Raw genomic sequence first — 27,687 nt, forward strand, 5'->3', positions numbered from 1 at the left:
ACGTGTCTCATAAATTGGAACATACTTATTACGTAATCGTAATAATCAAGAGCGATAAATTCGTGTCATTTTCAATAGAAATCTCAATGAAAATGACTTATTTTCATTGCTATCGTACTTAAAGAACATACTTTTATGTAGAGTACAATTACCTTAACTCGACCGTTATTTCGGATATGTTACCGTTATTTATCTAAATAATCATTTAGATAAATCAAGCTCGAACTTAAATTCTACCTAATGTCAAAATCGTTTAATGTACTCGTATAGTAATCTATTGTATACATATATAATTTCCTGGAATTGGAATGATGGAGTTTCGGTGAAACACTTTTAACTTCTGAAATCCGGTATAATTTAAATGCATAGCGTTACGTTGAATTGCTTTTGAGTGAAAAATTACTCGCGCATTCGCGTTTTGCTACGCTTCTCTTCAGGAATTTTATGGTAAGATTTTTCAATATTATAGCGCTACTTAGTAGACGTTAAGTGGACTGATGGCATTCAAGAATCGTATTCAAAATGATTTTGTTAATGTCACCTGTGTAATAATAATTGTAGTCTTAAGGTCAGAGTTTTGTACCTACATATTTTTATTAATAAAGGTTCATATTTTTATATACAATCGGCTTTTGTTTTAAATAAGTTCCATTCGAGTTTAACATTAGTATTAATCTTAAATTTAAAAGTTCGGAAGCCCCTGCTAATATTTTAATCATTAATTAACCCTTTTCCATCCCGCACCAAACTGCAAGATTTCCCAAAAAATCAAATTCTTATTACTTAATCCAGCTTTCATGATTCATTTGAAGACAAGTCACATTTCCCGAAAGTGCAATCTATTTGGAACCTTAAATCGGAATGCTAAAGTTAAAATTTTATTGGCACGTGGGTATGTGGTCGATAAATCGTACTACTTATGCCTTAAAAAGGATTACGAGAATTTTATCAAATATCCAGATAGGAAAATGAGGACGTTTGTATGGACAGGCGATCGTATCAGTATCACCTTAATGCTTACAATCGTTTTGCACATATAATGTAGAAAAAAAAACACTAAAAGATTTACCTAGCCAGGTAAGGTGTCTAATAGGCAAATTATTTCATTGCCACAACTGAGACGCCTACAGGGGGTCGATTTTTGATATTCGACCGCTCGATTTCGTGTATTTCGTTCAATAATATCTCCACTACTAGGCATTTAAATTCTACTAATAGAATTCAAAACGAGTGGCCAATACCATTAGATTGCAAATTTCTATCGCTAGTATTTCAAAAATTAGTATATCGCTGTTTTCCACCGATTTTCGAGTGACGAAATCGAGCGATCGAATTTCAAAAATCGCTCCCCAACCGGCATTCTCACTTATCTATATCAATGTGTCTAAAGAAAACAAGAGTTATGAACAGAGGCAGTTTTCATTCTAGTTGATTACAGTATGCCCGCTACCCGCCCCTACCCAACAAACCCCTATCCACAATATCTATCTTAGGGTGGTATTCCACCTGTCCAATTTGTTTGTCCAATGTGCAAAGCGTCTCACTCTCTCATCAAGCAAAATGTGAGACGCAAATACACATTGTACCAAGATATTGGACAGATGGAATACCACCCTTATCTATAGGCATTCATGGCCCGTTCCATTCAATGAACCACCGTCTAATACAAACCCAAGTGTAGTGCTAACTAATTAATTGTGTTAAGACAATAGGCAGTATTATCTGTTGAAACAAAGCGGAAACTAAATGAAAAAACCGGCCAAGTGCGAGTCGGACTCGCGCACGAAGAATTCCGTACCATTACGCAAAAAATCACGTTGTTGTATGGGAGCCCCACTTAAATATTTATTTTACTTGTTTTTAGTAGTTGTTGTTTTAGCGGCAAAGAAATAATTAATGTGTGAAAATTTCAACTGCCTAGCTAACACGGACATCACGGTTCATGAGATACAGCCTGGTGACAGACAGACGGACAGCGGAGTCTTATAGTTCGTTTTTTTTAGCATTAGAAAGAAGGTAAGCGATATGGACATGTCTTTTAATTGAAAAACGCTATTTAAAAAAACAGTAACTATTACATATATGAAAGCAGAAGAATGATCTTATTAGATTCATAATTGTTACATATTCGCCGTGACTTATTTTTAAAACGTGTTTTCAATTAAAAGACCCATCAAGATTGTTTGCCTTTTTTCTAATGCTAAAAAAACGAACTATAGTAATAGGGTCCCGTTTTTACCCTTTGGGTACGGAACCCTAAAAACCGCCCAAGCACGAGTCGGAGTCGGACTTGTCGGAGTACCATCTCACAATATAGTAAGATTAGTACCTAATAGGCTAATAGGTTGTTTATTTATGTGACTACTACATAACGAATTGCGTTAAAATACGAGTAGCTAGGGTTAATCTGTTTATATCTTTTAGTAATTTATATTAATAAATGCTAAAGTAATATATTTAATGTCAATCAGATGTAGGTACAATTACTCTAAGTACGAGTATTAGCTTAGCAACTTCACTAGAATTTCAAACAAAATTAGAGAAACTTTTTATTGAGAAATCAATTGGGCAAGTCAAATTCCTTTGTTTTTAGATATATTCGAAATTTGCATTTAAGTATTAAATCGACAAAATAAAACTTTTCACATAACCAATTTGTATGTAATTCACACACACGCACGTACGCGTGCACACACACACGCACGTACGCGTGCACGCACGCACGCGTTTTTAAATTTGCCGCTCTACTGTCGAAAATAGCTTGACAGAGTATAAATTTGCCGTTTTTTTCTACTGGCGGAAATGGCTTGACTGACTATTATTAAAAATTTCGACATATAACATCGACCGTCTGGTACTTAGTACCTACTTCCATTTGGTGCCAAATGTATTAACCATAGACTAGGAATCCTCTAGACCGAGTATAGTCGCCCTACCCCCTCTGCCACGCATACGGTAATTATACTCCATGTTCGAGTCGAAAGTGTCTTTGTGTGACGTCTGTGTGTTTGAACGGACCAATCACGGCACGGGACTTCGCTCGCCTCGTCCTGCGCACCCCGCATTTTTGGCATCATCGGTTGCATGAAATAATTGCTCTAAACTCGGTCTAGAGGATTCCTAGTCTATGGTATTAACTCATACTAACACTAATCAATGTAAACAGGCCCTAAGGCAAGTGTCGAACACGCTCGCAGGGGCCTTATGAGAAGATAATTAATTATTGATTACCTTCAAGACGGAGTTAATTAGAATACCGGTGTATTTGGGAAAGTTACTTAATATAATCTCAGGAACGCACCCTTGAAGTGAACGGAGTCGAAAAACACACGGTGTATGATGTACAGTCGACGTCAAAAATATGTTTACACTTTTGCACTTTACTCCTTTGTAATAAGGCAAAAAGTGTAAACATATCTTTGACGTCGACTGTACAATGAAATCACCGTCAATTTCATTCTGGGTTGCAGAACAGACCTGAAATCAAGAAAATAAGAGGAGATTGTTTGAAAATTAAACCAACGGATAGGTAATAATACTAGTTTATTGCTAAAGCTATGTACAGTAAGGAGTTAGAAGTGCGCTGTCAGTCTATCAATCTCGAAGAGATCCGACATTATCTCTTCAACTTTGGTGCCGATTTTCTTCGCAATCTGGAACAAATAAACAAAGTAATAATAAAATTAACGGTAACCAAAATGTAATGAAATGTAAATCTTTATTAGCATACATATTATATTAAGTTTTAACTAAAAACTATAAATCACATTATGGTTACGATGAATTAACCCGGCAGTGTCAGGGAGCCGGCCGCGGTACAGTCAACAACAGAGCTATGAATACAGGCAAAGTGCCAAAAATATGTATACAGTACTTTATTGCCTGTACATTAAGGTCGTGTATACATATTTTTGACACTTTGCCTGTATTCATAGCTCTGTTGTTGACTGTACCGCCGGAACTTGACGCCCATCGACCAAAACTCCTCCTTGTCAAAGGTTAGGTTAAACCGGCGGTCGGCAACAGGCGGCCCGTGAGCTTCCTTGGCCATTTTGTATGTAATATTGACAAACAACAATGTCTGATAAAGTCATAAATATTAACAAAGCGCGGCCCGCGTCAACTTCGTTAACTACTATGTGGCCCTTGGCTGCTAAAAGGTTGCCGACCGCTGGGTTAAACGAACACTACCTTGCATGTACATTTTTGAGGCAGCAGTTTTTGTAAAAAAATATCCAGATCTATTCAAAAAGGCCAAAGATGTATAACTTGTATTAGATTTTATTCCGAATAGTTCCCTTTTTATGAAAAATAGTTATTATTTATGTATGAAAATATTTAATGCCCTTCCGCAAAACATCAAACCCCTGCCTCTAAATCCGTTTAAAGCACAGCTGTATCGTTGGCTCAAAAAACAGGTGTTTTACTCTGTAAGTGAGTTGTTCGATATGTAATACCTAGTATTAAATAGAAATATTAGTTTTAAGTTAACAATGTACCTACCTATTAGATTAATAGCTTCAAGATAATATTTGCATGCTTAACCAGCAATAGTACATTATTGTCGAGGCTCGGAAGTAGCTACTTGCAGGCTGAGGATTCGTTTTAAACGGACAACCTTGGGAGTCCGTTTAATTGAATCCGAAGCCAGCAAGTAGCCTTCCAGCCGAGTCATATATAGTGCTTTTCTCAAAAATGGTGCAAGAAATATAAATATCATAGAAATATTTCACAAAAGCAACGTTGTTACGTATATATTTTCACAGAAAAAAGCCCTTGCCGCCTTTTTATTTTTTTAATAAAAAAATAGAAGTGTATTTTTCTGCCCAAAATACGCCAACCTATTTGAGACAACTAAATAGTCGCGGTACTAATCATCTGTTTGGCTGTTTAATGGGCCTGTGCCTTCATTTGATATGGCCATTTCAACTTTTAAAAAGTTTGGAACTCGACAAATAATGGAATTTGTATGCAACATTGCAGTCCCAAAATCGAGACTGCAATGTTTTTAACTTTTTAATTTTTGACTGACCATAAACTACGCGCTTCGCGACCTATTTTTTAAACGGCAAAGTCTACTTTGCCGTCCATTTTTGAGAAAAAGTATATCCGTTCCACACCAATTTTGGTGGCTAGCCATAAGCCGCGCGTAGCGCTGTCGCCACCTATCGGCCATATCTGTCCTGATCGTAACAGACGCGTTTTGTTAGACAGTGAGTCTTCTGTACCTAGTACTATTATTTATTCTCTGTCACTAGTACAGTCGCCATCAGATATATCGGAGCAGCTAAGGCGCTCACAAATATCTGAACACGCCTCTATTGTCAAGGCGTTAGAGTGCGTGTTCAGATATTGTGAACTCCTTGGCCGCTCCGATATATCTGATGGCGACTGTACCTAGTACTATTATTTATTCTCTGTCACTAGTACAGTCGCCATCAGATATATCGGAGCAGCTAAGGCGCTCACAAATATCTGAACACGCCTCTATTGTCAAGGCGTTAGAGTGCGTGTTCAGATATTGTGAACTCCTTGGCCGCTCCGATATATCTGATGGCGACTGTACCTAGTACTATTATTTATTCTGTGTCACTAGTAAGAGAGGCGGGGAGGTACTCACGTCGTGCTTGTCGGCCTGCGGCAGGCCGGTGTAGAGCGCCACCAGGTCGCCGTCCAGCACGCCGCGCGCCGCGCCGCCGCCCGCCGGCTTGCGCGCTGACTTGTACGTCCTGTGCACACATACACACATCACACTCTATTATACAGGGTGATTTCGGGGTCGTGTGGCTAGAGAACAAGACATCATACAGAAATCAAAGATGACCACAATGATGTTGTTAATTATTGTTTATGACCAATAATGGTGATTATTTTTCAAACGACAAGTAGAAGAAAACATTTTTGCATACAATTTGGTCACCCTACTCAATGTGGCGTCTTGTCGTTTTCCAAACAGCGTACTTATGTCAAAAGTCATAGGGTGACCATGATTACTTAATATAAGATACATTTTACTTGAAAAATAAGAAAAATAAAAGTAGATCTATTTTAATCAAGTACTACCATATGATAATATGGATCACTTACAGAGCAGAAAAAGTGAATTTGGATCACGACCCAGAAATCATCCTGTATAGTTGGTCAAACCAATTTGTCAGTAACAACCGGAAAAACTATACTCATCCTTTTCTTTTGGGTGCTAGTACTAGTGTAAGACAAAGATCTATGATTGAAATGAGACAGTCCTTTGACAAACTATATATATGTACAACCGAGGACAGCGCGAGAATCTGTAAAACGACACGTCCATGCCAAACGATACCCACACCTATTACACCCAGAATATACGATTTGGGGCAAAAAATCGTATGGCATTATCGTAGGCACTTTTACTTTTTTTTGTAGGGACTTTTTCTTAGTATATGACATTTATTTCAGTTTATAGTTTATATAGTGGTGTTTCTACTTGAAATAAAAACAAATTAAAATATTTTCTGAAAATAATTTAATTTTCTCCAATATGCTCGGAAATGTTCACCTTACTGTAGCAAAAATAGTACGGGAAGTTCTTCGTTAATGTCAAACTCTAACTAAAAAACATCAAACTATCGCTGTCCTGTTCTAGCGGACGGGAAGTAAAAAAACACTACAGTAATAACTTATTACTGTAGTGTTTTTTACTTTTTAATAATAAAAAACGCAAACAGCCAATTATTATTGCCGCGAGCCGCTTCTACACGACCCGATCAGCTATCATTTCACGTGTATGATCGTGCGAATAGTGCTTAATAAAATCAAAGATTATTTTTATATTTTTTTTAAATCTCATCCGTGTTCATAAAGCTTACATAGTTTGTCAAAGGACTTTCTCATTTCAAACATAGACAAAGAGAATCATACTATCTTTGTCTTACACTAGTACTAGCACCCAAAAGAAAAGGATGGGTGTAGTTTTCCTGGTTCTTACTGACTGAAAAGTTGGTTTGACAAACTATATTGCGCAATTATATTGAATGAACGAATATTGAATGGTACTGAATGGCAGAATAAGTTTGTGCCTTTAACTTTTAAAAATTAATTAAAGAGGGAAATTGTTTTTGACATTTTGGATGTGAAGGTTTGATTTGAGTGATGCTTGATGCTTAAATAATAATTATTTTAGCTTATTTCCTCGCATGTTTGGAGAAAAGCACTATATATGCCTCGGCAGGAATAGCAATTCGTGGATTCGTCTTCTTTGTCGGACTCCGCTTCGCGTCGTCCGACAAAATCGAAACTCATCCACGAATTGCCCTTTCCCGGCCTCTGCAATAATGTACTATTGTTCTAATACTTCTCATAATAAAGTTATCGTAGGCACTCAGCATATTGCCTCAGCAAACCATAGCGGTAGACCGAACTTAAAACAAAAACAAAATTCGCAAAAATACTGCACGTGGTTTTTTTGTCATCAGCGGTAATCTCTGTAACCTTCCTGTATTTTATTACTGTAGACAACAAGCTTTCTCAGTATCAGTAGAACAAAAAACAATATTCATCCTTAATTGGGGTTAAAATACTAGCATAAGAAAAAATCAGGTTGATTCTCTTTTTCTATGCTCCACTGCAATACGACTCTTGCCAAACTATTAGTATAGTTGAATTTTTTTATGCTGACCGTTTTGGACTATGAGAGCTCATAGTTCTACACAAAACCACTCTAGCCTCCTAAGTCCAGAGTTCCTTTAATTAGAATTTTAACTATAATGGAATAAATGAAGCTTCCAAATTCAAAACTGCATAAATGACTCTGGGACTTGTGGAGTGTTTGGGGGGGGAGGGAGTGTCTTTGGGGTGTTTATCTACTCGTATATTGTTACCTGAAAGCGCGCGGGTTGAGCCCCGCCAGATGGCAGCAGTAGTTGTTCATAACGTTTTGCAACATGAGAAGCCGTCTGTACATTTTCTCCGACAGCGGCAGCACATATCCGACGCCGCCATCTAGTGTGGCTGTGGGTAAACAAATAAAAATTGTAAATCACCGTAATAAAACTGTAATAAATCTAATATAATTAATTATAAAAGGGATCAGTGTTTTTAGAAACAATAAAATGCCAGTTGGCGAATGCAAATTTATTATATGATGCACCACCATCTTTTTTTAACCCAAAGGTAAACCTCTGATATACATAAGCCTAGAATGCACACCAAAAGATGGACTAAAGTGGCCACGCTGTGGAAAGGACCAGACGGCAAAAGAAGACACGGCAAACCAAACGCCAGGTGGTCAGATGAACTTCGTGACATAGATAAGGACTGGCCCAATACTGCACAAGACAGAAAAAGATGGCAAGAACTGGAGGAGGCCTTTACCCGTGAGGGGTCCTAACCAAATTATATAATTTAAAAAAAAAATATATATATATAAGTTTAAGTGTACAAAATATATATTAAAAAAAAATAGATTTTAATTAATTAATTTTTTGGTTATGGAATAAATGGGCTTTTTTATTTTTTATTTTATTTATTTATTTATACATAAGCCCATAAATCTTTATTGTTATTTCATTGTAGTTTTCTGCCTGTAAAAGCGATATATGGCTACTTGGCTAGTTAAAATGTTGATGTTTTAATAGTAGAATGAGAGTTGTCATACGCACAAAGCTGAAACGCAATTACTTATAAACAAATGGCGCTTTCTACAGAAATGATGAAAATGACGCACGCGAAATGTCGATGATGACGATCATCGCAAGGAGATCGATAGACATGATAATTTTCTTGCCCCTAATATACGAACGCAGCTAGATTTTTATAACCAAGTGCGGCAGTGTCATCAAAAACGTCAAATTTTTATTAGCACATGACGTTTATTCACTCTTCGTCACATCATAACCGGGGCAGAGTTAACTTAGGGTGGTATTCCATCTGTCCAAATCTTGGTCCAAAGTCATAGCGTCTCACTCTCTCATTAAGCAAAATGTGTGACAAAACACTCACTGTACATGGTGACGTGCCGCCGGTGCACGCTGTTGGGTATGGAGCGCGCGTTGATCCGGAACATGGCGTGAACTTGCTGCCCGAGGTGGTAGTCGCATTTCCTGATCAGCCGCTGACCTGCAAATAAATAAAATAAATAAACGTTACAGGACATTTTTACACAAATTGACTGAGCCCCACGGTAAGCTCAAGAAAGCTTGTGTTGTGGGTACTCAGACAACGATATATATAATATATAAATACTTAAATACATAGAAAACAACCATGACTCAGGAACAAATATCTGTATCATCATACAAATAAATGCCCTTACCAGGATTCGAACCCGGGACCATCGGCTTCATAGGCAGGGTCACTACCCACTAGGCGAGACCGGTCCGGTCCGGTCGGAACGAAGCATTTATATACTGACTTAAGGCAGCGGGGACACTCCTGACTACGGGCAGGCGTGGCTCACTTCGCGATTTCATCGCTTTGCAAAAGGTACAAGTACATCCGTTTCACACCAATTTTGGTGGCTAGCCATAAACCGCGCGTGGCGCTGTCGCCACCCAACGGCCATATTTGTCCTAATCGTAAAAGACGCGTTTTGTTAGAGAGTGACCCCCTAAACGGTTACTAAACGTTTACTAAAGTTGACAAACCGATAATAATCATACCAATACGTCGGAAAAGGACAAACGATTATTATCGGCTTGTCACCTTTAGTATACGTTTATGAATATGGGGGCTAGTCGTTTGCTCTGGGTATTTTTTTAGTTTATTTTTTACATGCATGCCACTATTGGAAACCTCTAGGGTTTATGTAATAGTTATTACTATAATATTCACCAACCGATGCAATCTTTCTTAAAAAATTAAAAGAATATCTTCTAGGCATGGCCTTTTATAGCATTGATGATTTTTTCGAATCATAGAATATCATCACTAATCCAAAAATATATAGGTAAAATTTGTCAGTAAATAAGAACAAAAAAACTATACTCATCCTTTTCTTTTGGGTGCTAGTACTAGTGTAAAGCAGGCCACTGACGAGCCTTCCAAATGGATGCCGTTACAATGGATTCATCCAAATGGACGGCATCCTAATATTAAACATTGTACGTTTTTGACATTCACGGACCGATTTCGGATTGCAGCCGAGCTATTTGGACTGTTGGAAGGCTCGTCAGTGGCCACCTTAAGACAAAGATAATATGATTCTCTCTGTCAATGTTTGAAATGAGACAATTAAATGCAAAAATTTATGTAAATATATAATATTAATATCAATATGTAATAATAATTAATCAGTAAATACCTGAAATGTAAATAACAGTAAGATATGGTACATTTATATTTATTGACTTGTAAAATGATTGCCTTTTACCAATAAAACATCTGAATCTTAATCTGAATCTATTCGCTCTGTATGGCTAATGGCTATAGATGGAATTGGTATTCCACCTGTCCAATGTACATTGCGTCTCACTCTCTCATTAAGCGAAATGTGAGACGCAAATACACATTGGACAGGTGGAATACCAAGTATACCGACCTATGGGAAAATTACTTATTTGATAGTTCACATCTGTCAGACAGTATGCAGACGTTGTCCCATGAAACAATAATTTATTTCCACACTGTTTCAAGTCATTGGATCTATTAAATAAAGGGAAAATTTAATGATACAACACAATGAAAACAAATAGTATGGACAGTTGGACCCCTAGGTCCACTCGAGTAGAAGAGACAAGCGCGCAGTCCCTACATCAAAGTTGTTCCAAAAACCCGGTAGATGGCGCTGGGAACAAAATACATGCCGCAAACGTTTGTACATCACAGAAAGTACTAGTAGTTTTAATTACATAACCATACTTTGACAGACAGACGGAATTAGGGTTCCGTATTTTTGCTTGTTTTTTTTGGAAAGTCCTAATATATCAGGACTTTATATATTTAAAACGTGCCAGGGGTGCGAAACTCCTCCCTTCGGACAAACTCGGCTCTATTCGGCTCAGCATTGCTCAGAGCAATTATTAGGGTTATTTATTATTAACGCAATTATTATTGACGTCCCTGGCTTGACTTTAATTTTCACAACCCTATATAACCGAAAGGGATAGTGCCATATATTAGAAAGGGACAGCATAATTCGACCCTGAACCGCTGTCAAACTTCGGCTTTGTAGAGGAAGTTCCCTTTCTGTACGGTAGTAAAATTATTTATTCTGTGAATAGACCTTGTTTGTTTAGCGGTTATGCTCTAGTTTTCTAGGATAACTGTGCCGTCATATAGTGGCCGTCTCCATACAAATACTACGATATCCATATTTAGCCATATTATTTAGTATGGAGACGGCCGCTATACGAGTATGACGGCACAGCTATCCTAGGAAAACCGATCTTTAAACCATAATGTTGACTATTTTAATTTGATCAATGTTTTATGTTAATGTTAAAAACTCAGTCGTATAGTACCTCCGTAGCTCTCGCGGGCTTGCGGCTGGTACATGAAGATGACGAAGTTGCCCTCCGCCTCGGACACGAGGAAACCCAGGTTAGTGTTGTCCACCATAAACTCCATGTCATAAATCTGAAACCAACATGCGTTTAATAAAACTATAGATATATAAAAGCGTATAAAATTATCAAAAAAATATATATATATGGATAAATGATTTTATTATTTTTATATCATTTTGACCCATGTTCATCTATGTGTTAAAATTGTTAAATATGAAACGGTGTCGTCACGCCATCTAACTCGAGCATAGGCCAAAGGTGTGTGCGCCATCTATCCGAGAATGACTTTTTCTTGATTTTTGAAGCACGCTTCTTTCTTAGACTTTATTCATCTTATACGAAGTTACAATGTCTTTGCTACGACTAAAGATCCGTTTTCCTAGGATAGCGGTGCCGACATATAGCGGTGCCGACATATAGCGGCCGTCTCCATACTGAATAATACGGCTAAATATGGATGTGATATTATTTGTATGGAGACGGCCGCTATATGACGGCACCGCTATCCTAGGAGACTAGAGCATAATGGGGACATAAAACACGCATAATGGGGACATAAAACACGCATCATGATGTTCAGACTGTTATTTTAGTCCGTGAACACTGCTAGTTTTTAGTACTTGATTAACTATTTAATTCAGGTCAAAACATAGAGCTGTTTTGCATGCCTACTCACGCCTCCTAGCGGTGAGTAGCAAAACTACACAGAATAAACCTGGTTTGTGAGATAGCATTTTACTCCATTTAGCCGATTTTCATTATTTTCTGAGCAGCTTCAATAATTTTTTGTAGGTTAATTTCCTGGAATTTTGTAGTTTAATTTCCTAGAATGCCCTTGGGGGTCATGAGGCCTACAGCACACAGAGCCAGTAGTAATTGAATGGTAGTCACACGTACCTGAGCAGTCCTGAGATCTCTGGAAACTAAGCTGAGCGTCCGATGCTGCGCCTGGTACCGCAGCAGCGACACGGACTTGTACACGTCGGCCACCAGCACCAGATTCTTCACGGCCAGCATGCGGTGCACGTATATCTGCGTGTCGATGAACGCCACGCCCACTAAGTCGTTGTCTTTTAGTTGCCAGATGTAGATCTGAGAAGGCATAACCGTCTTTTACGTCCTTTCAAGGATAAACAAGAAAATTGCTCACGGTTTTAAAGTTACGTACATCTGAACTTATTTTATTCATCATTCAAATTTCGTCAAGCATACAAAAGTAGCAAGTGTGATAATTACATGGAAAACGCGACAAGCGCCCAGCGTGCTGGGAAAACGGTGAATACTGGACGAGGGGGGATTTAAAAGAATTAAAAAAGAGGAGGTCACGGCCCGAAATAAAATAATTTGTAACTGTTATGTCACAGGTGGTAAAAAACAAGAAGCAACTGCAACTTAAAAGGTGCAACTGATTTCATTTCAGGGTGGGACGGTTTTAAGGGTAGTATTCCACCTATCCAATTTCTATGTCCAATGTGTATTGCGTCTTACATTTTGCTTTAAGGAGGGAGTGAGACGCACTGACATTGGACAGGTGGAATACCACCCCAAGGCTGCTCATTTATGAGCTTAATTGACAAGAACAAATATTATCCCTCTTGCGTATTACCTTTTGTCCAACAGCAGATATGAGGTAACCCAGCACTTGTGTGAGGGCTGTCACAGGGCCCTTCTGTTCTTTGGCGTACAGCTCCTTGAAACGATTCTTGGTCAGAGGCTGCCCCGGCTCGGGCACTACGTCGATAATATCGTAGATTATTATCTGAAACAATCATTCAATGTACAGTAAAGTTGCTAAGCGGGCGAGGTGTTCAAAATTACCTTGAAACACTCTTATTCTCTTGACAGTAAAGTCGCGTCAAGATCATTTTCAACACGTCCCCCGCTTAGCAACTTCTGCTTCTGACTGTACTCTGGATCTAAGATGGAGTATTTACATTTTAATTATGGCAGTAATCTTTATTAGCAGGGATTACGAGTGCCTGTCGTGGCAATAAAGGCTGTCACTGGTGAGTTTTTATGCAGTGTTCTTAACTCAACAAAAAAAAACAAGAATAAAAATATTATATCGTATAAATAGATTTACTTACTCTTCCTCGTGACGTAATATCTTCGCTGTAGTTGTAATTTGTTCCTATTGCTATGTACCCGCGCAATCCCGACCTAAAATTATATAAACGGTAATAAATACGAATTCAACAAAGTAAATTAACACCATGTAAAGATAGTAAATGAAGGATACCACTAGCGCCATCTAACCAGCCAGCTGAATATATACATACGAAATAATTGTCAGTTTTCGACTAGCGTCGAATTTAGCATAAATATGCAGCCCTTATTGCCATATTAATCGATTCTACAACACCACGTAGTATAATTTTGTGACAATAAATCAGGATGTAAAATTAAATCCTCAATGGAAACTACTAAGGAACAACTAACGCCATCCGGTGGCGAATAGGTGAACTACACTGGAGACATTCTATCAAAGATTCTATATACATAGTAAATGTTATAATATTATTTCATAGCAATAAAATTAAAATAAACATGAACATAATAATTATGTTTATGTTTACCATTTCATATAAATACTTTTTTTTCATAATTAATAATTGATTTCATAGTTGTACCTGGTTCCTTCGTAAGACAGCGCCACATTCTTGAGACAGGTGACATGCTCCCACTCGTCCAGCTCGATGTTGGTGTTGGGGATGATCTCCCACGACACCGGCGAGAACAGGCACACGCTGAAACGCTCCAACATCGGATACGGGAACCTGAAACATTCAGACGGTGACTACTAGCGACATCTTGTGGTGAATAGATCAACTACACAGGCGAACTTTTTTTTCATGTATTTACGCAAATGAAATTATGAAGTATTAAAGTTATGAACGATTTAGCATTAAGGGTGGTATTCCATCTGTCCAATGTGCATTGCGTCTCGCTCCGTCAGTAAGCAAAATGTGAGACGCAAATACACATTGGATCAAGATATTGGACGGATGGACCGATGGAATATCATCCTTCGGGGGGTATTCCACGTGTCCTATTTCTTTGTCCAATGTTAGTGCGTCTCATTCTCTCATTAAAGCAAAATGTGAGACGCAATACATATTGAAAAACAAAATTGAATAGGTGGAATCCCACCCGGTACATGAACCTAGAAAACAGAGCTAGGGTCTACTACTACTAGCGACATCTAGCTGGAGAAACTACCTGTAAACATAAAAAATGATAGAAACAACATTGAAATTAAATTATCTTCGATTTAATAATAAAATCACCTGTCTCCCTTATTCTCCTGAGATTGCTCCTTGTCCTCCCCATTAAACTTGTAATACGTCTGCGTGGACTGCGCCGTGCTGGCCACCAGGCAGTAGGTCTTGGACTCCATGTGGTACGTGACGAAGTGCGGCGACATTCGGATCGGGACCTTTCGCACCGGCCACGGCGCGTCGTATGACAAGTGGGTAGGTAACGCGCAGATGCGGAGCTCGGACTGTACGGAACAAAAAACGTTATGTTTTTAATATTTCACGGCTCTAATAGTTGTTGGCAATTTTTAATGAGATCAAAATCAGAATTCGTTAGGCACAAAACCCATCACACTTTTGTTTTTTTTTTATATAGCTTAAAAACCGGCATATAACAGATTTCTTGTCATCATGAAACGCTTACATGTACAAATGCGATTTGAGAAATTTTGTATAAAGTTCCTTGACAATTCTATTATTATAGGAAGATTCAGGGAAGCAGTAACGCGATGAATCTGATGTACGCATTTATTTCATTTGTCAACAAACTGTTCCGTAGTTTGGTGAAATTCATGTGGTAATGATGACGCGCTAATTGTAACTATTAGGCTCCTGCGCAGACAGAGAACTGTCAACAATACTTGACTGCTTGCCGATCGTCTAATTTACAATGGAGTACTAACTCGCAGTGTCTGCAAACATGCGTTCCACTTCGAGTTGTCTTCGAGTTGTTCGAGTGAACGTATCGTGGAATATTAGGAACCTTAGCGTTGAAGTAGAGCAGGCCCTGCGGGCAGTTGGTGTTGTTGAAGGGCGCGAAGGTGGAGACGGGCGCCTCCTCGGGGCAGAGCGGGTGCGCGCGCAGCTCGCCGCGCGCCGTCAGCACCAGCACCAGCGGCGTGCGCCCGCACACGAACACGCCGTTGTAGCCGCCCACGTTGCCTGGGAAACCACATCCACACTCACTTAGGGCCAGTTGCACCAACCGGATTTGACAGACTGATCAACATCAGCCAGCGCGCCCCGGCACTTTACTATGAAACTTCCTATACATAAAAATTTAGCGAACTCTTTAACGATACGAACAGTTTGGTGCAACCGACACTTAAGACCAGTTGCACCAACCACATTTGACAGACTGATTAACGTCAGCCGGCGCGCCCGGCGCTTTACTATGAAACTTTTCATACATAAAAATTTAGCGAACTCTTTAACAATACGAACAGTTTGGTGCAACCGACCCTTAGTGTAAGGCCTGAGTGGACGCTCGAGTTGGGCGTGCAGCGGGCCGGGGCGTGCGGCGTGCATGTTAAACAAATGCAAACGCATAGGAGCAGCCTTAGTGCACGCTGCTCGAATCACTTGTGAGCCCGACCACGCGGCACGCCCCGCCGAACGCTCCGCTCCGAGCGTCCACTCAGATCTTACACTTACGAAAAGATTTTCAATTCGTTAGATTTTTTCTTTTTGTTTTTGTATGTTCCCCGATTATGTACATAGACTACACGGATTATTAAACAAAAACCGTCTCCAATTTCACCAGGTTAAAATGAGTTGGTAGGATGCTGCAAAACTCTAGGAAACTCTTCAAATATTATTATAATATGGGTATTTTCATAGTAACTTGTGCATTTGCTTTTGGAAAGCAATATTTAATGAAAGGCGGATGAAAACCGTAAAACGATGACACATTAAAGTTGGTTTTACGTTAAATCACTTCTTTTGGAGTAGATTAGGGTGGTGTTCCACCTGTCCAATTTCTTTGTCCAATGTGCATCGCATCTCACTCTCTCATGAAGCAAAATGTGAGACGCAAACACACACTGGACCACAAGATATTGGCCAGATGGACTATCTTTACATAAAAAAACATGTCTACATACCAAAGTACCTCATCTGGCGGACATTTTCGCGGAGGATGGATGCCTCGTAGCTATCCTCGCTGGACGTGACCGTCGCGCTCTGGTAACCGAACGGGAACGACACGTTGATCCGCGAGAAACGTAGCTTTAGGTTGCCGCGGGGGTATTTATAAGCCTGTAATTATTAATAACATCTATTTAAGGGGCTACCCGAGGTTTTCATCGATTTTTGACAAGTTTTGAATCGTATCTTCTTTTTTTGCACTACAGATAGAATTATAAGACAAACGGTTATCGGTTCTTCAATCTTTTATCTCCGATTTTGTCCACCGGATTTTGAAAAAATGAATACTTATTTTTTTATACATTTTTTAAACATTGTCTAAAAAACACTTATTTCGTATCTAGTTTGCAGTGAAGGATGTACGAAATCTACATATTTGGGTTCGTCTTTGAAGTCCCGAAAATCATGTCCAAGGTTTTAATTTTAAACTAATTAACACAAAAGTCATGGCCAGAAAACCAGTTTTTTAGCCTAAAATTGTTCAACTTTAATGCCAAATATCTCGAAGACAATGAAGAAGTAAATATGGGATACTATATTGCTTAAAGCCGTTGCTGTTAATATGATAAGCTACAAAAAACATTAGAAAACTAAGGGATTCAGATCGAAGGTCATTGGCGCGGGGGAGCCCCTTAAGAGCCCATCAACGTGCACACTAGCGCCACTGCTAATCAATCGTGATTATTTAAATTTAACGACAGTTATTTAAAAAACCGGGCAAGTGCGAGTCGGACTCGCGCACGAAGGGTTCCGTACCATAATGCAAAACAAAAACGGAAAAAAAAAAAACAAAAAAAACGGTCACCCATCCAAGTACTGACCTCGCCCGACGTTGTTTAACTTTGGTCAAAAATCACGTTTGTTGTATGGGAGCCCCATTTAAATCTTTATTTTATTCTGTTTTTAGTATTTGTTGTTATAGCGGCAACAGAAATACATCATCTGTGAAAATTTCAACTGCTAGAAAACTATCACGGTTCGTGAGATACAGCCTGGTGACAGACGGACGAACGGACGGACGGACACCGAAGACTTAGTAATAGGGTCCCGTTTTACCCTTTGGGTACGGAACCCTAAAAAGGGGGCCGCTACAGACTGTATTGTGTATTTCAGTACCGTTTGAATACACCAAAGTAGTTTTTATGTTGCTGGATTGCAGTAATGCCATCATTCGACACAAATGATTAAAACTTTTAGAACGCCATTTGACTTTGATTCTTATTTTTTCATTGAGATGCGTTTTTCTATGTGTTCAATTGGTTAAATGTCAAAAAGTATCGTCATCTACTCGAGGATATACCAAAGGTATGTTGCCATTTTTTCGAGCGATGGCGTCAAATGCCGTTCAAACGTATTAATCATTTGTTTCGAAAGATGGCAATAAATGTACTGACTACATAATTTACTTTGACAAAATTCCTAGACGAAACAGGAACTGAGTTTTAAATATTTTAGGTAAATATAACCGTCTCGCTAACGGAAGCGTCTCCTAAAACTAGTGCGATAAGGACAAGGCGAAAAATCCTGCGTAAAATCTGAAAAATCGAGGTTTCGTACTCGACTGTTTCCTCCTCCAAAACTTAACCAATCGTAGCCAAATTTGGAAATCTAAATGCCGCTCTTATTCACCTTTAGAAATTTTATGAAGTCCTTTCGTATTGTAAGGACTACCCAAAAAAAAAATAACAACAAATACCTATTAAAAGGTATGGTACGGAACCCTAATCTGTCCGTCCGTCAAATAAACGCAGTAACCCTGAAATCACAAGTACTTTCTACGATGGACTAACGTTAGCGAGATGTAACTTGCTCACAGCGCCATCTACTGAGTTATTGGGACATCTATTTTTATCCCTCCCTGCTTTTTATAAATGCGAGAGTAACTCTTGTTGTTGACGAATTAATTAATTAGTGGATATTAATAGTAGATTGTACAATAAGGGCATAAAGCAGAGATGTATATATATATATATATATATAACTCCGTATAAGATAAATAAAGTCTAAGAAAAAAACGTGCCTCGGAAGGCCAAGAAAAAGTCATTCTCGAATAGATGGCGCCATTACCTTTGGCCTATTCTCGGCTAGATGGTAACGACGCCGTTTGGTATTTAACAATTTTAACACATATCAGTGAAAGAACATGGGTCAGTATGGAACAATAAAAATTAAGAATCATTTATCCGTAAACATATTTTGATTATTTTATACATTTTCAATTTTATTTTAAGTTTTAATCGTGTGTCCATAGATGGCAGTAAATGTACCGTGACTACAAAACTGACAATGACAGGACCCCTCTATACTATCTATTCTTTTTGGCATAAAGTGACCCACTCTTTCCCAAAGCAATTTTTTTCGCTTCGCTCAGACCAAAATAGTAGACGAGGGTAAAAATGGACATTTATGCTTTTGTTGTACACTTGTACACTCTGCTTTTCACTTCGATTGCGAGGAAAATAAAATTATATTTTTCACGGCAATTTACACCACGAAATTGTCGTAAAGCGAAAGAACATAATACATAACCAATTCCCGCCAACGAACTTTTTTTTTTTTTCAACATGTGTTAGAGTTTCAGACGCTTGGTTTTCTGTCAAGTCAAACATTTCGGAGGATTTTTGAACGATAATCGACTCCTATTTTATGTGATTTAGTAAATTTAATGACAGAAAATACGGATTTCTAATAAATTGTAGCAAAAATAAAATAATATAAAGAGTTTTGACATCTACTACACAATTTTATTGCTCAGTAAAATTGTGCAATATGTTTTAACTGTTTGGCTGTTGAGACCGATTACCTTAGTCTTAGAAGAAAATTTTACTTTTATGCTCTAGAGCATAAAATGCGATTTTATGTCGTCTACGCACGACATACAGGTGCACTTTTTGAGCATGAGAAGTAAAAATTATATTGTTTTAATGTGCGTCCAGTGTCGCCAAACGACCAAACTCACACATTCATAGTTAGTTACAACACGGCATACAACATATTATAATTACAAAAATATTTTGGTTGTTAGCAACTTCACATACCAATAGGGTATTACCGTTTGATTTGATCGCTTTTTTTTCCACTTCCATTCTTTGTCCAATGTGTATTTTGTCTGCGCAAATACACATTGTCAAAATGTGAGATGCAAATACACATTGGACAAGGATATTGGGCAGACGGAATACCACCCTAGTATAAAAATTTGATTGTTTTATTTTCCAGGTGAAAGGCGAATTCACGGGCAAGATGAAAGGCAAGAAGAACGTGAAGGCCGAGGGCTTCCAGCCGGACACGGTGTACGAGCTGAACGACGAGGACGAGCTGCTGTACGGCGGCGACCAGACGCCCGCCTCCATGGCCAGTGTGAGTGTGCTTGTAGCATCACTTATGTTAACTCACGAGCAAGGTGACAGACAAGAACGTGAAGGCCGAGGGCTTCCAGCCGGACACGGTGTACGAGCTGAACGACGAGGACGAGCTGCTGTACGGCGGCGACCAGACGCCCGCCTCCATGGCCAGTGTGAGTGTGCTTGTAGCGTCACTTATGTTAACTCACGGGCAAGGTGACAGACAAGAACGTGAAGGCCGAGGGCTTCCAGCCGGACACGGTGTACGAGCTGAACGACGAGAACGATGAGTGTGCTTGTAGCATCACTTATGTTAACTCACTGTAGCGACACGGTGAGGAGTCAGTAACTTTTATGATAAATATTCGGTATTTTACCGAAATACCTGCCCGTCTCACGTGCGTGTGATTTTATTTCTAAGATTATATTTGCTTTTTTGGCTAATTGATATCAGTTTTGAATACTACGCCTCTCATTGCGGCATAGTCAATGAGGCCATTTTTGCCATTATTGAAGGGCTCTAGCGCCATAAAAAACAAAAATATCAAAAAAGCATAACGGTCCGACACAGATATTGACAATATTAATCCGTGTTGAAAAAACCATTTCTCTAGCATCAAAACCCACGGAGGAAACAGTCGAGTACGTTTGTATGGAGGAAATGACCACTCTTGCTGGCTCTTAACCTAAATTCTCTATGTTATAAGCTTACCTGGTATATCATGAGGGTGTCTCCGTCGCACCGCATGAGCAGCAGGACGCGGGAGCCCTTGTGCCCGACGCCGACCACCAGCATTTCTTTCAGTTTGTCCACCTCGGTGTTCTGAGGGACGGTCATTTCGTCCTCCTCGGTTTGAGACGGTTGAGGGACGGACTCGAGGCTGTCGGCTAATATCTGGGGAAAAAATTCGTTCAGATAATTATTTTTAAATTATTATTGATTTTTTTAACACAATTATGTTTACACGGCATTACAGTAAAAATACCAATGCGCCGAGAAACGCTTACAAAATATTTCATTACAACAAAAATATAACACAAAGTAGGTACAAGATACAACATACACAGGTAGAACAGAAATAACAAATCACATAACATAGTATTACCTATACACGGACTGTGGAAGGCCTGTCATCCATCGTCTCACAATACTTCAGACACTCACGGTACACAGTCGTCCATCTCCATGCAAACAGATCACAATCAGGTGCTGACGTCAGGAGCGCATTGAGTAGTGTCAATGCATGAAGGAGCGGGGAATTCCTGCTTTTAACAGTGCGCGCCGATGGCACCGCCAACAGTGGACGCACCCGCGGTCTTAGATTCATTCTGGGAATATCCAGCACGTGCAGTCTGAGCACACGTCTCACGAGGTCTGAACAGTCGGATTCCCCGCGCAGCATGCGACAAACAGTAGCCAGTAAGTTGCAGTTACGCCTTACTTCTAGAGAGTTGTAACCAAGTGCTCCGAGCAAAAACTTAGTCGGGTATAAAAATGGGTAAAACCCATACATTTTCTTATACTATGATGAGAATAAACATGCAATGCAAAACTAAGTTCAGATGAAGTCGCAATTGTAAAAAAGAGAACAAGATCAACTTGTATTAATGCAGTTCGTCGCTCAGGGCTATAAAATATCTCAGAAAATTAGTACAGCTGCAAAAGTGCATACCCACTTTATGAATGTTTCCCATTAACAAAGTTGGTATGTACTTTTGCAGCGGTCTGTATCATGGTTTGCGAATTGATCTTCTAATAAGAATCACAAAAACAAGCGGATCAAAAGGTATATCATTCATAGACTATGTAGTCTATGGTATACCTTTCGCTCCGGAAGGTTCTACTTGGAATTGGAACCATAAGGGTTCGTTTTTAACCTTCATTGATTCATTCAGCGCACCAAAGTACAGATAGCCTGGACAAGCGAAACAATAGTATAGTATGTATGATCTCACCCTCTCGCCCGCGCACACGTCGCTTCAGCTCCGCCAGGTGGCGCTTCCACCAGCGCGACACGCGCCGCGGCACGCTGGGGTTCTTAGACTACTCCGCTAACATGATCTGTTAGTTCCCTACCTACATAACCTAGAGAAGCGAAGCAATAGTATTGTATGTATGATCTCACCCTCTCTCCCGCGCACACGTCGCGCACCAAGAAGCTGAGCCGCATCTCGGGCAGCGAGTATATCTCGAGGTTGCCGTTGTTGCGCACCACGAACAGCCAGTAGGTGGGCTTCAGCTCCGCCAGGTGGCGCTTCCACCAGCGCGACACGCGCCGCGGTACGCCGGGGTTCTTTGACTGCTCCGCTAACATGATCTGGAATTGGTATATGGACAGATACAGTGGCGTCCTACAAACCAATCGTTTATAGTATTTTAGTTAAGGTAGGTTGTAGGTAGTATTATCATCATTATCATCATCATCATCATCTCAGCCATAAGACGTCCACTGCTGAACATATGCCTCCCCCTTGGACCTGCATACGTGCCGGTTGGAAGCGACCCGCATCCAGCGTCTTCCGGTGACCTTAACAAGGTCGTCTGTCCATCTTGAGGGTGGACGTCTTCCGCTGCGCTTCCTAGTCCGTGGTCTCCACTCGAGCATTTTTCGACCCCATCGGCCCATCCCCATCGAGTAGTATTATTTATAACCTATCCAATTTATTATTTGTCCAATGGGTATTGCGTCTCACATTTTGCTTAATAAGAAAGTGAGACGCAATGACATTGACAAAGTTAATTGGACAGGTGGAATAACACCCTAACTCGCGTTGTTTTTTGATGAAAAAAAGATATGAAAATAAGTCTAGTAATTATAGGATAAAATTATGCGTCTGGTTGCCGCCGTACAGCAGCTCGTCCTCGTCGTTCAGCTCGTACACCGTGCAGTGCGGCAGGAAGCCCTCGGCCTTCACGTTCTTGCCTGTCACCTTGCCCGTGAGTTAACATAAGTGATGCTACAAGCACACTCACACTGGCCATGGAGGCGGGCGTCTGGTCGCCGCCGTACAGCAGCTCGTCCTCGTCGTTCAGCTCGTACACCGTGTCCGGCTGGAAGCCTTCGGCCTTCACGTTCTTCTTGCCTTTCATCTTGCCCGTGAATTCGCCTTTCACCTGGAAAATAAAAAGCAATCAAATTTTTATATTAGTGTGGTATTCCATCTGTCCAATATCCTTGTCCAATGTGTATTTGCATCTCACATTTTGACAATGTGTATTTGCGCAGACAAAATACACATACAAATACACAACCCCCAAATTGTATTGTTTTTCTTTTCTATTTTTGTGTGAAAATCTTAATGCGGTTTACATAATACATCTACTTACCAAGTTTCAACAGTATAGTTCTTATAGTTTCGGAAAAAAGTGGCTGTGACATACGGACGGATGGACAGACAGACATGAAGAATGCAGCATAAAATGTGAGACGGAATACACATAGGACAGGTGGAATACCGCTCTTATCAAATTTATGAAGTCCTTTCGTGTTATAAGGACTACCCAAAAAAAACAAGAAAACCTATTAGAAGGTAATGTACGGAACCCTAGTCCGTCCGTCTGTCAAAGATACCTAGTAACCCTGAAATTACAAGTACTTTCTACGATGGACTAACGTTAGCGAGATGTAACTTGCTCACAGCGCAATCTACCGAGTTATTGGGACATCTATTATTATCCCTCCCTACTTTTTATTAGGGCTCCGTTTTTTGCCGTTTGGCTGCGGCTAACAATAGATGTCCCAATAACTCGGTAGATGGCGCTGTGAGCAAGTTACATCTCGCTAACGTTAGTTCATCGTAGAAAGTACTTGTAATTTCAGGGTTACTGGGTATTTTTGACAGACGGACGGCCTAGGGTTCCGTATATTACCTTCTAATAGGTCAAAAATCCTGTTTTTTTGGGTAGTCCTTACAACACGAAAGGACTTCATAAACTTAATAAAGGCGAATAAGCTCTTATTCGGTATTCCACCTGTCCAATGTGTATTCTGTCTCACATTTTGCTTAATGTGCGAAAGTGACAGGCGATAAAAAAAATGGAACAATGTTGCGCCCCCTAGATAATATTGCAATAGGTCTATAGTTAGAAAAGGATTTACGAATTTCTTTTTTGTAAATCGGAATAGCTTATTTTAGTTTACTAGGGAATTTATGATGTTTTACAGATTAATTAATCAATCTGGCAAGAATCTGCGACGAGTTTTATGTTCGTAGCCGCTTTACACTACAGAAGTGAAAATTAATTACGATTGTACCCGCGCTAGTAGTGATTGCGAAGCCTAAGCAATAAATAATAATAAACTTGTCAACAGACTGGAGGTCGAGAGCGGGAAGTTAGGTCTTGCAATCAACCGAAGCAAAACCAAGCTGATGATTGTGGATCGCGCCGGCCGCCTGTCTGCAGCTCCTACAATCCAGGGTATAGACACTGTTGATGAGTTCGTATATCTGGGGTCAAAGATATGTAATGATGGCAGCTGTGTTCCGGAGATCAAAAGGCGCATAGGAATGGCTAAAGATGCCATGACGCGGCTTCAGAAAATAATATGGCGTAATCGGGGAATATCCAGAAACACTAAAATAAGACTTGTACGAGCCCTTGTATTTCCAATATTTATGTATGGAGCCGAAACGTGGACAATCAAAAGCAGAGAGAAACAACGGATCGATGCCTTTGAGATGTGGTGTTGGAGGCGTATATCCGGTATCCGGCCGCCGAATATTCGGCCAACGGAACTATACCTACATTTCGGTTTTTCAGGTGCGCATTCTGCAGGTTTGACCTGTTTCCTAGTAAACGTTCACGCAGACTCATTTTTAGGTACGAATGATTAAATTGTTTTAAAATAATAAACAAGTACGATTATGACCGTGTCTGTTTCTTAAATCCAATTGGTTTAAGTACTCCGAAATCAAGCAATTTTACTATCCGGTATCCGGCCGGATAGTAGGTCACTATCCGGTATCCGGCCGGATAGTAAAATAATGGTTGGATAGGATATATAGTATAGTAACCGGATATCCGGTGCATCTCTAGTCACAATGACGACTATGAATTTTGAACAATGTAAAATCAACTTCTCTCTCTCCTCGACACGGGCAGGCCTCACTTGACAATCCAATTAAATAAATAAATCTGACTCAACCCGCCGAGGGTTCCGTACTTTCTATATTTGTTGTTATAGCGGCAACAAAAATACATCATCAGTGAAAATTTCAACTGTCTAGCTATCACGATTCATGAGATACTACAGCCTGGTGACAGACGGACAGTGGAGTCTTAGCAATAGGGTCTCGTTCTAACCCTTTGCGTACAGAACCCAAAACTAAGGTTGCACAAAATAGTCTAATCAAGTAATTAATCGTACTACTATAAATTTGGCAAAAAGCTGGCAATCGAGTATCCTCGCCGCCATAGTTATGGAAGTGCTCGAAATTTAACCGGAGCTAAGCTAACGTGTAACTAATACCGCGTGACTTAAGGCCGCCCGAGGAACATGCGCCGCTAAGACGTCGCAGCCGCGCGGGCGACCGTCCGCAGCGCACGTTACAAGGAGCGAAGCCAGGCAACGAGCGCGTGACGTCACGAGCTGTTGTAGATCCTCTAACTAGTAGCGATCTATACGGACAGTAGTGGCATCACACTAAAGAACACACCTCCGACAGTTAATACACCGCTTCTGTATATATACTCAGAGATCGAAAAAACTTCTAAAGCGCGTTGTAGAACACGAGTGTAATTTTGTATGAAAAATGCAAACAAAATAAAAGTTATATTGACAAAAAGCATTTAAAATTACGAATAAACCTGATCAATTAATAATAACGTAATTTATCGGCCACGATTTGCGATATTTTAGAAGATATTTTTAGGAAACTGAGAAACTTATCGTACGCGTTGCTTGTGGCGCCATCTGTTGATGCACCCTGTAAACAAGTGTTGAGCTAGGAAGGTGGATACGGCGAGTTGCGGTATAAAATCCGCTTCATAACAAAGGCGCTACTGTGCAACATTTTGTTTGTTATTGGTTAATTTATTTATGAAAAAATTACATGGCTATGAGTGGCAATTAAATTTTGATCTTAACAAATGCGCTCAACATTATTTTTCAATTGTTCGTTTGGCGCTCTAAATGTTAAACATAGCCAGTAATAAATTAAGTTTAAAAGGTAAAATGTATAGTTATTTTTAAGTTAAGTTCATGGCCATAATAATAATACGATAGGTGCCTTATTTTATTTAGTTGAGGAACAAGTTGAGACTAAACTTATTCGAAATACTTTGGCATATTACGACGATGATGGGGTTTTGGGTGCAGGAATGACATCGTTTATAACTGGGTCATTCTACTCTCATTCCCCTGACTATATGTACCTATTCGCAAATTCCCAAGGGACTCCGCTTAGCTGCTTCAGTTGTTGTTGAAACTTGGCTCGAGTTACACAGTCACTAAATATGCTATGATATATCATATATCATAGCATATTAAATAAAATAGCATGTGAAATATGCTATGATATATCATATATCATAGCATATTTAGTGACTGTGTAACTCGAAGTTGTTGATGAAACTTGGCTCGAGTTACACAGTCACTAAATATGCTATGAATGCTATGATATATGATGCTAATAAAGTGGAATTTCCTGGAAATTGGCAAATAGGTATGGCCAGAGGAATGAGATTTTTGTAGAATGACCAACTATCTTTATTGTAAAATAGTTATCAGACTATGAAATAAAAATAGGCAGTAAACTCCAAATGCTTAAAAATGTTAAAATACTTTCTGTTTTTACCTATTTTTTGGCTAGTGTAATACATTCTCGCACCCAAAACCCCTGAGAATGCATATGACGGATGTGTTTTGTATGTTAGTTGAGATGTTTGACCAATCTCACCTGAACGCTATCCAAGTCCGCGGATGTGAACAGCCCGCTGAGATCCCTGTACGGCACCGCTTTCACGAGCGCTGGTCTGTGTGGCACTGGCTGTCTGGTCGGCGCCAGACGGGCGGACTGTAAACAATAAAAAAATCGTGAATCGCACAGAGTAGACAATTTAATTTCAAGCAGGATTAATGAGAACCGGCATAAGATTTATAGTAATCTGACATTTGTATTGGATCGAGAGAATATGAAGATGGGATTTAACATCATTGACATGTCCTGCCGTTGCATATTTTACAGGTTTATGCACAAAACACTACTGTGCTCTTAATACAGTGCTACGTCTATACCGCCCTTTCTTGGCCCTGGGGCAAATGAACTCAGTTAAGTATGAGCCTGAGGACTCGCATTTGAAGGACACTTTATTTTCGAATTTAACACATTCACTGTCACGAAGTACTTACGCTCGTAGCGTGTAGCCACGGTTAAGCCGTATTTAGTGCGTAGTCGCTACTAACAGTGTACCCGACAGTCGGGTTCTTGGCCCTGAATGTGTTAATATAAAGGCACTTGGAAGATGAATTATTACGGGCCCTCAGCCGTTGAGCAACGCGTAGCGCAATTCATTATCACGCTTTGTGCCTCGTAGGTTCTTACTTGTACCAGCAGTAGTTACGTGGCTTCCCTCCCAAAGACCTCAAGAATGTACCTTACGTTGCGTTGACCTTGCGTTATATAATTATTTCGCTTCTCAGAGATTGACCGCCGCAAATAAGTCAGTTTCGGAAC

At 39.7% G+C, this 27,687-nt stretch overlaps 1 protein-coding gene across 1 annotated transcript in view; it reads right to left on the reverse strand.

The window, feature by feature from the left end:
- Window positions 1–3,526: 3,526 nt before the first annotated feature.
- Window positions 3,527–27,687, reverse strand: part of LOC134676817 (cleavage and polyadenylation specificity factor subunit 1) — a 34,545-nt gene continuing 10,384 nt past the window's right edge. The window contains exons 14-29 of the mRNA XM_063535202.1: window positions 26,911–27,027; window positions 22,985–23,125; window positions 22,137–22,328; window positions 20,723–20,905; window positions 16,624–16,777; window positions 15,504–15,682; window positions 14,771–14,985; window positions 14,114–14,260; window positions 13,571–13,643; window positions 13,090–13,242; window positions 12,381–12,575; window positions 11,439–11,553; window positions 8,980–9,096; window positions 7,860–7,989; window positions 5,621–5,729; window positions 3,527–3,653 (exon numbers count right to left, since the gene is read on the reverse strand). Coding sequence (XP_063391272.1) covers window positions 3,573–3,653; window positions 5,621–5,729; window positions 7,860–7,989; window positions 8,980–9,096; window positions 11,439–11,553; window positions 12,381–12,575; window positions 13,090–13,242; window positions 13,571–13,643; window positions 14,114–14,260; window positions 14,771–14,985; window positions 15,504–15,682; window positions 16,624–16,777; window positions 20,723–20,905; window positions 22,137–22,328; window positions 22,985–23,125; window positions 26,911–27,027 — 2,301 coding nt within the window. The 3' untranslated portion in view covers window positions 3,527–3,572. The remainder of the gene's footprint in view (window positions 3,654–5,620; window positions 5,730–7,859; window positions 7,990–8,979; window positions 9,097–11,438; window positions 11,554–12,380; window positions 12,576–13,089; window positions 13,243–13,570; window positions 13,644–14,113; window positions 14,261–14,770; window positions 14,986–15,503; window positions 15,683–16,623; window positions 16,778–20,722; window positions 20,906–22,136; window positions 22,329–22,984; window positions 23,126–26,910; window positions 27,028–27,687) is intronic.

This window comes from Cydia fagiglandana, chromosome 2 (genome assembly GCF_963556715.1).
Source record: "Cydia fagiglandana chromosome 2, ilCydFagi1.1, whole genome shotgun sequence".
NCBI classification, from domain to species: domain Eukaryota; kingdom Metazoa; phylum Arthropoda; class Insecta; order Lepidoptera; family Tortricidae; genus Cydia; species Cydia fagiglandana.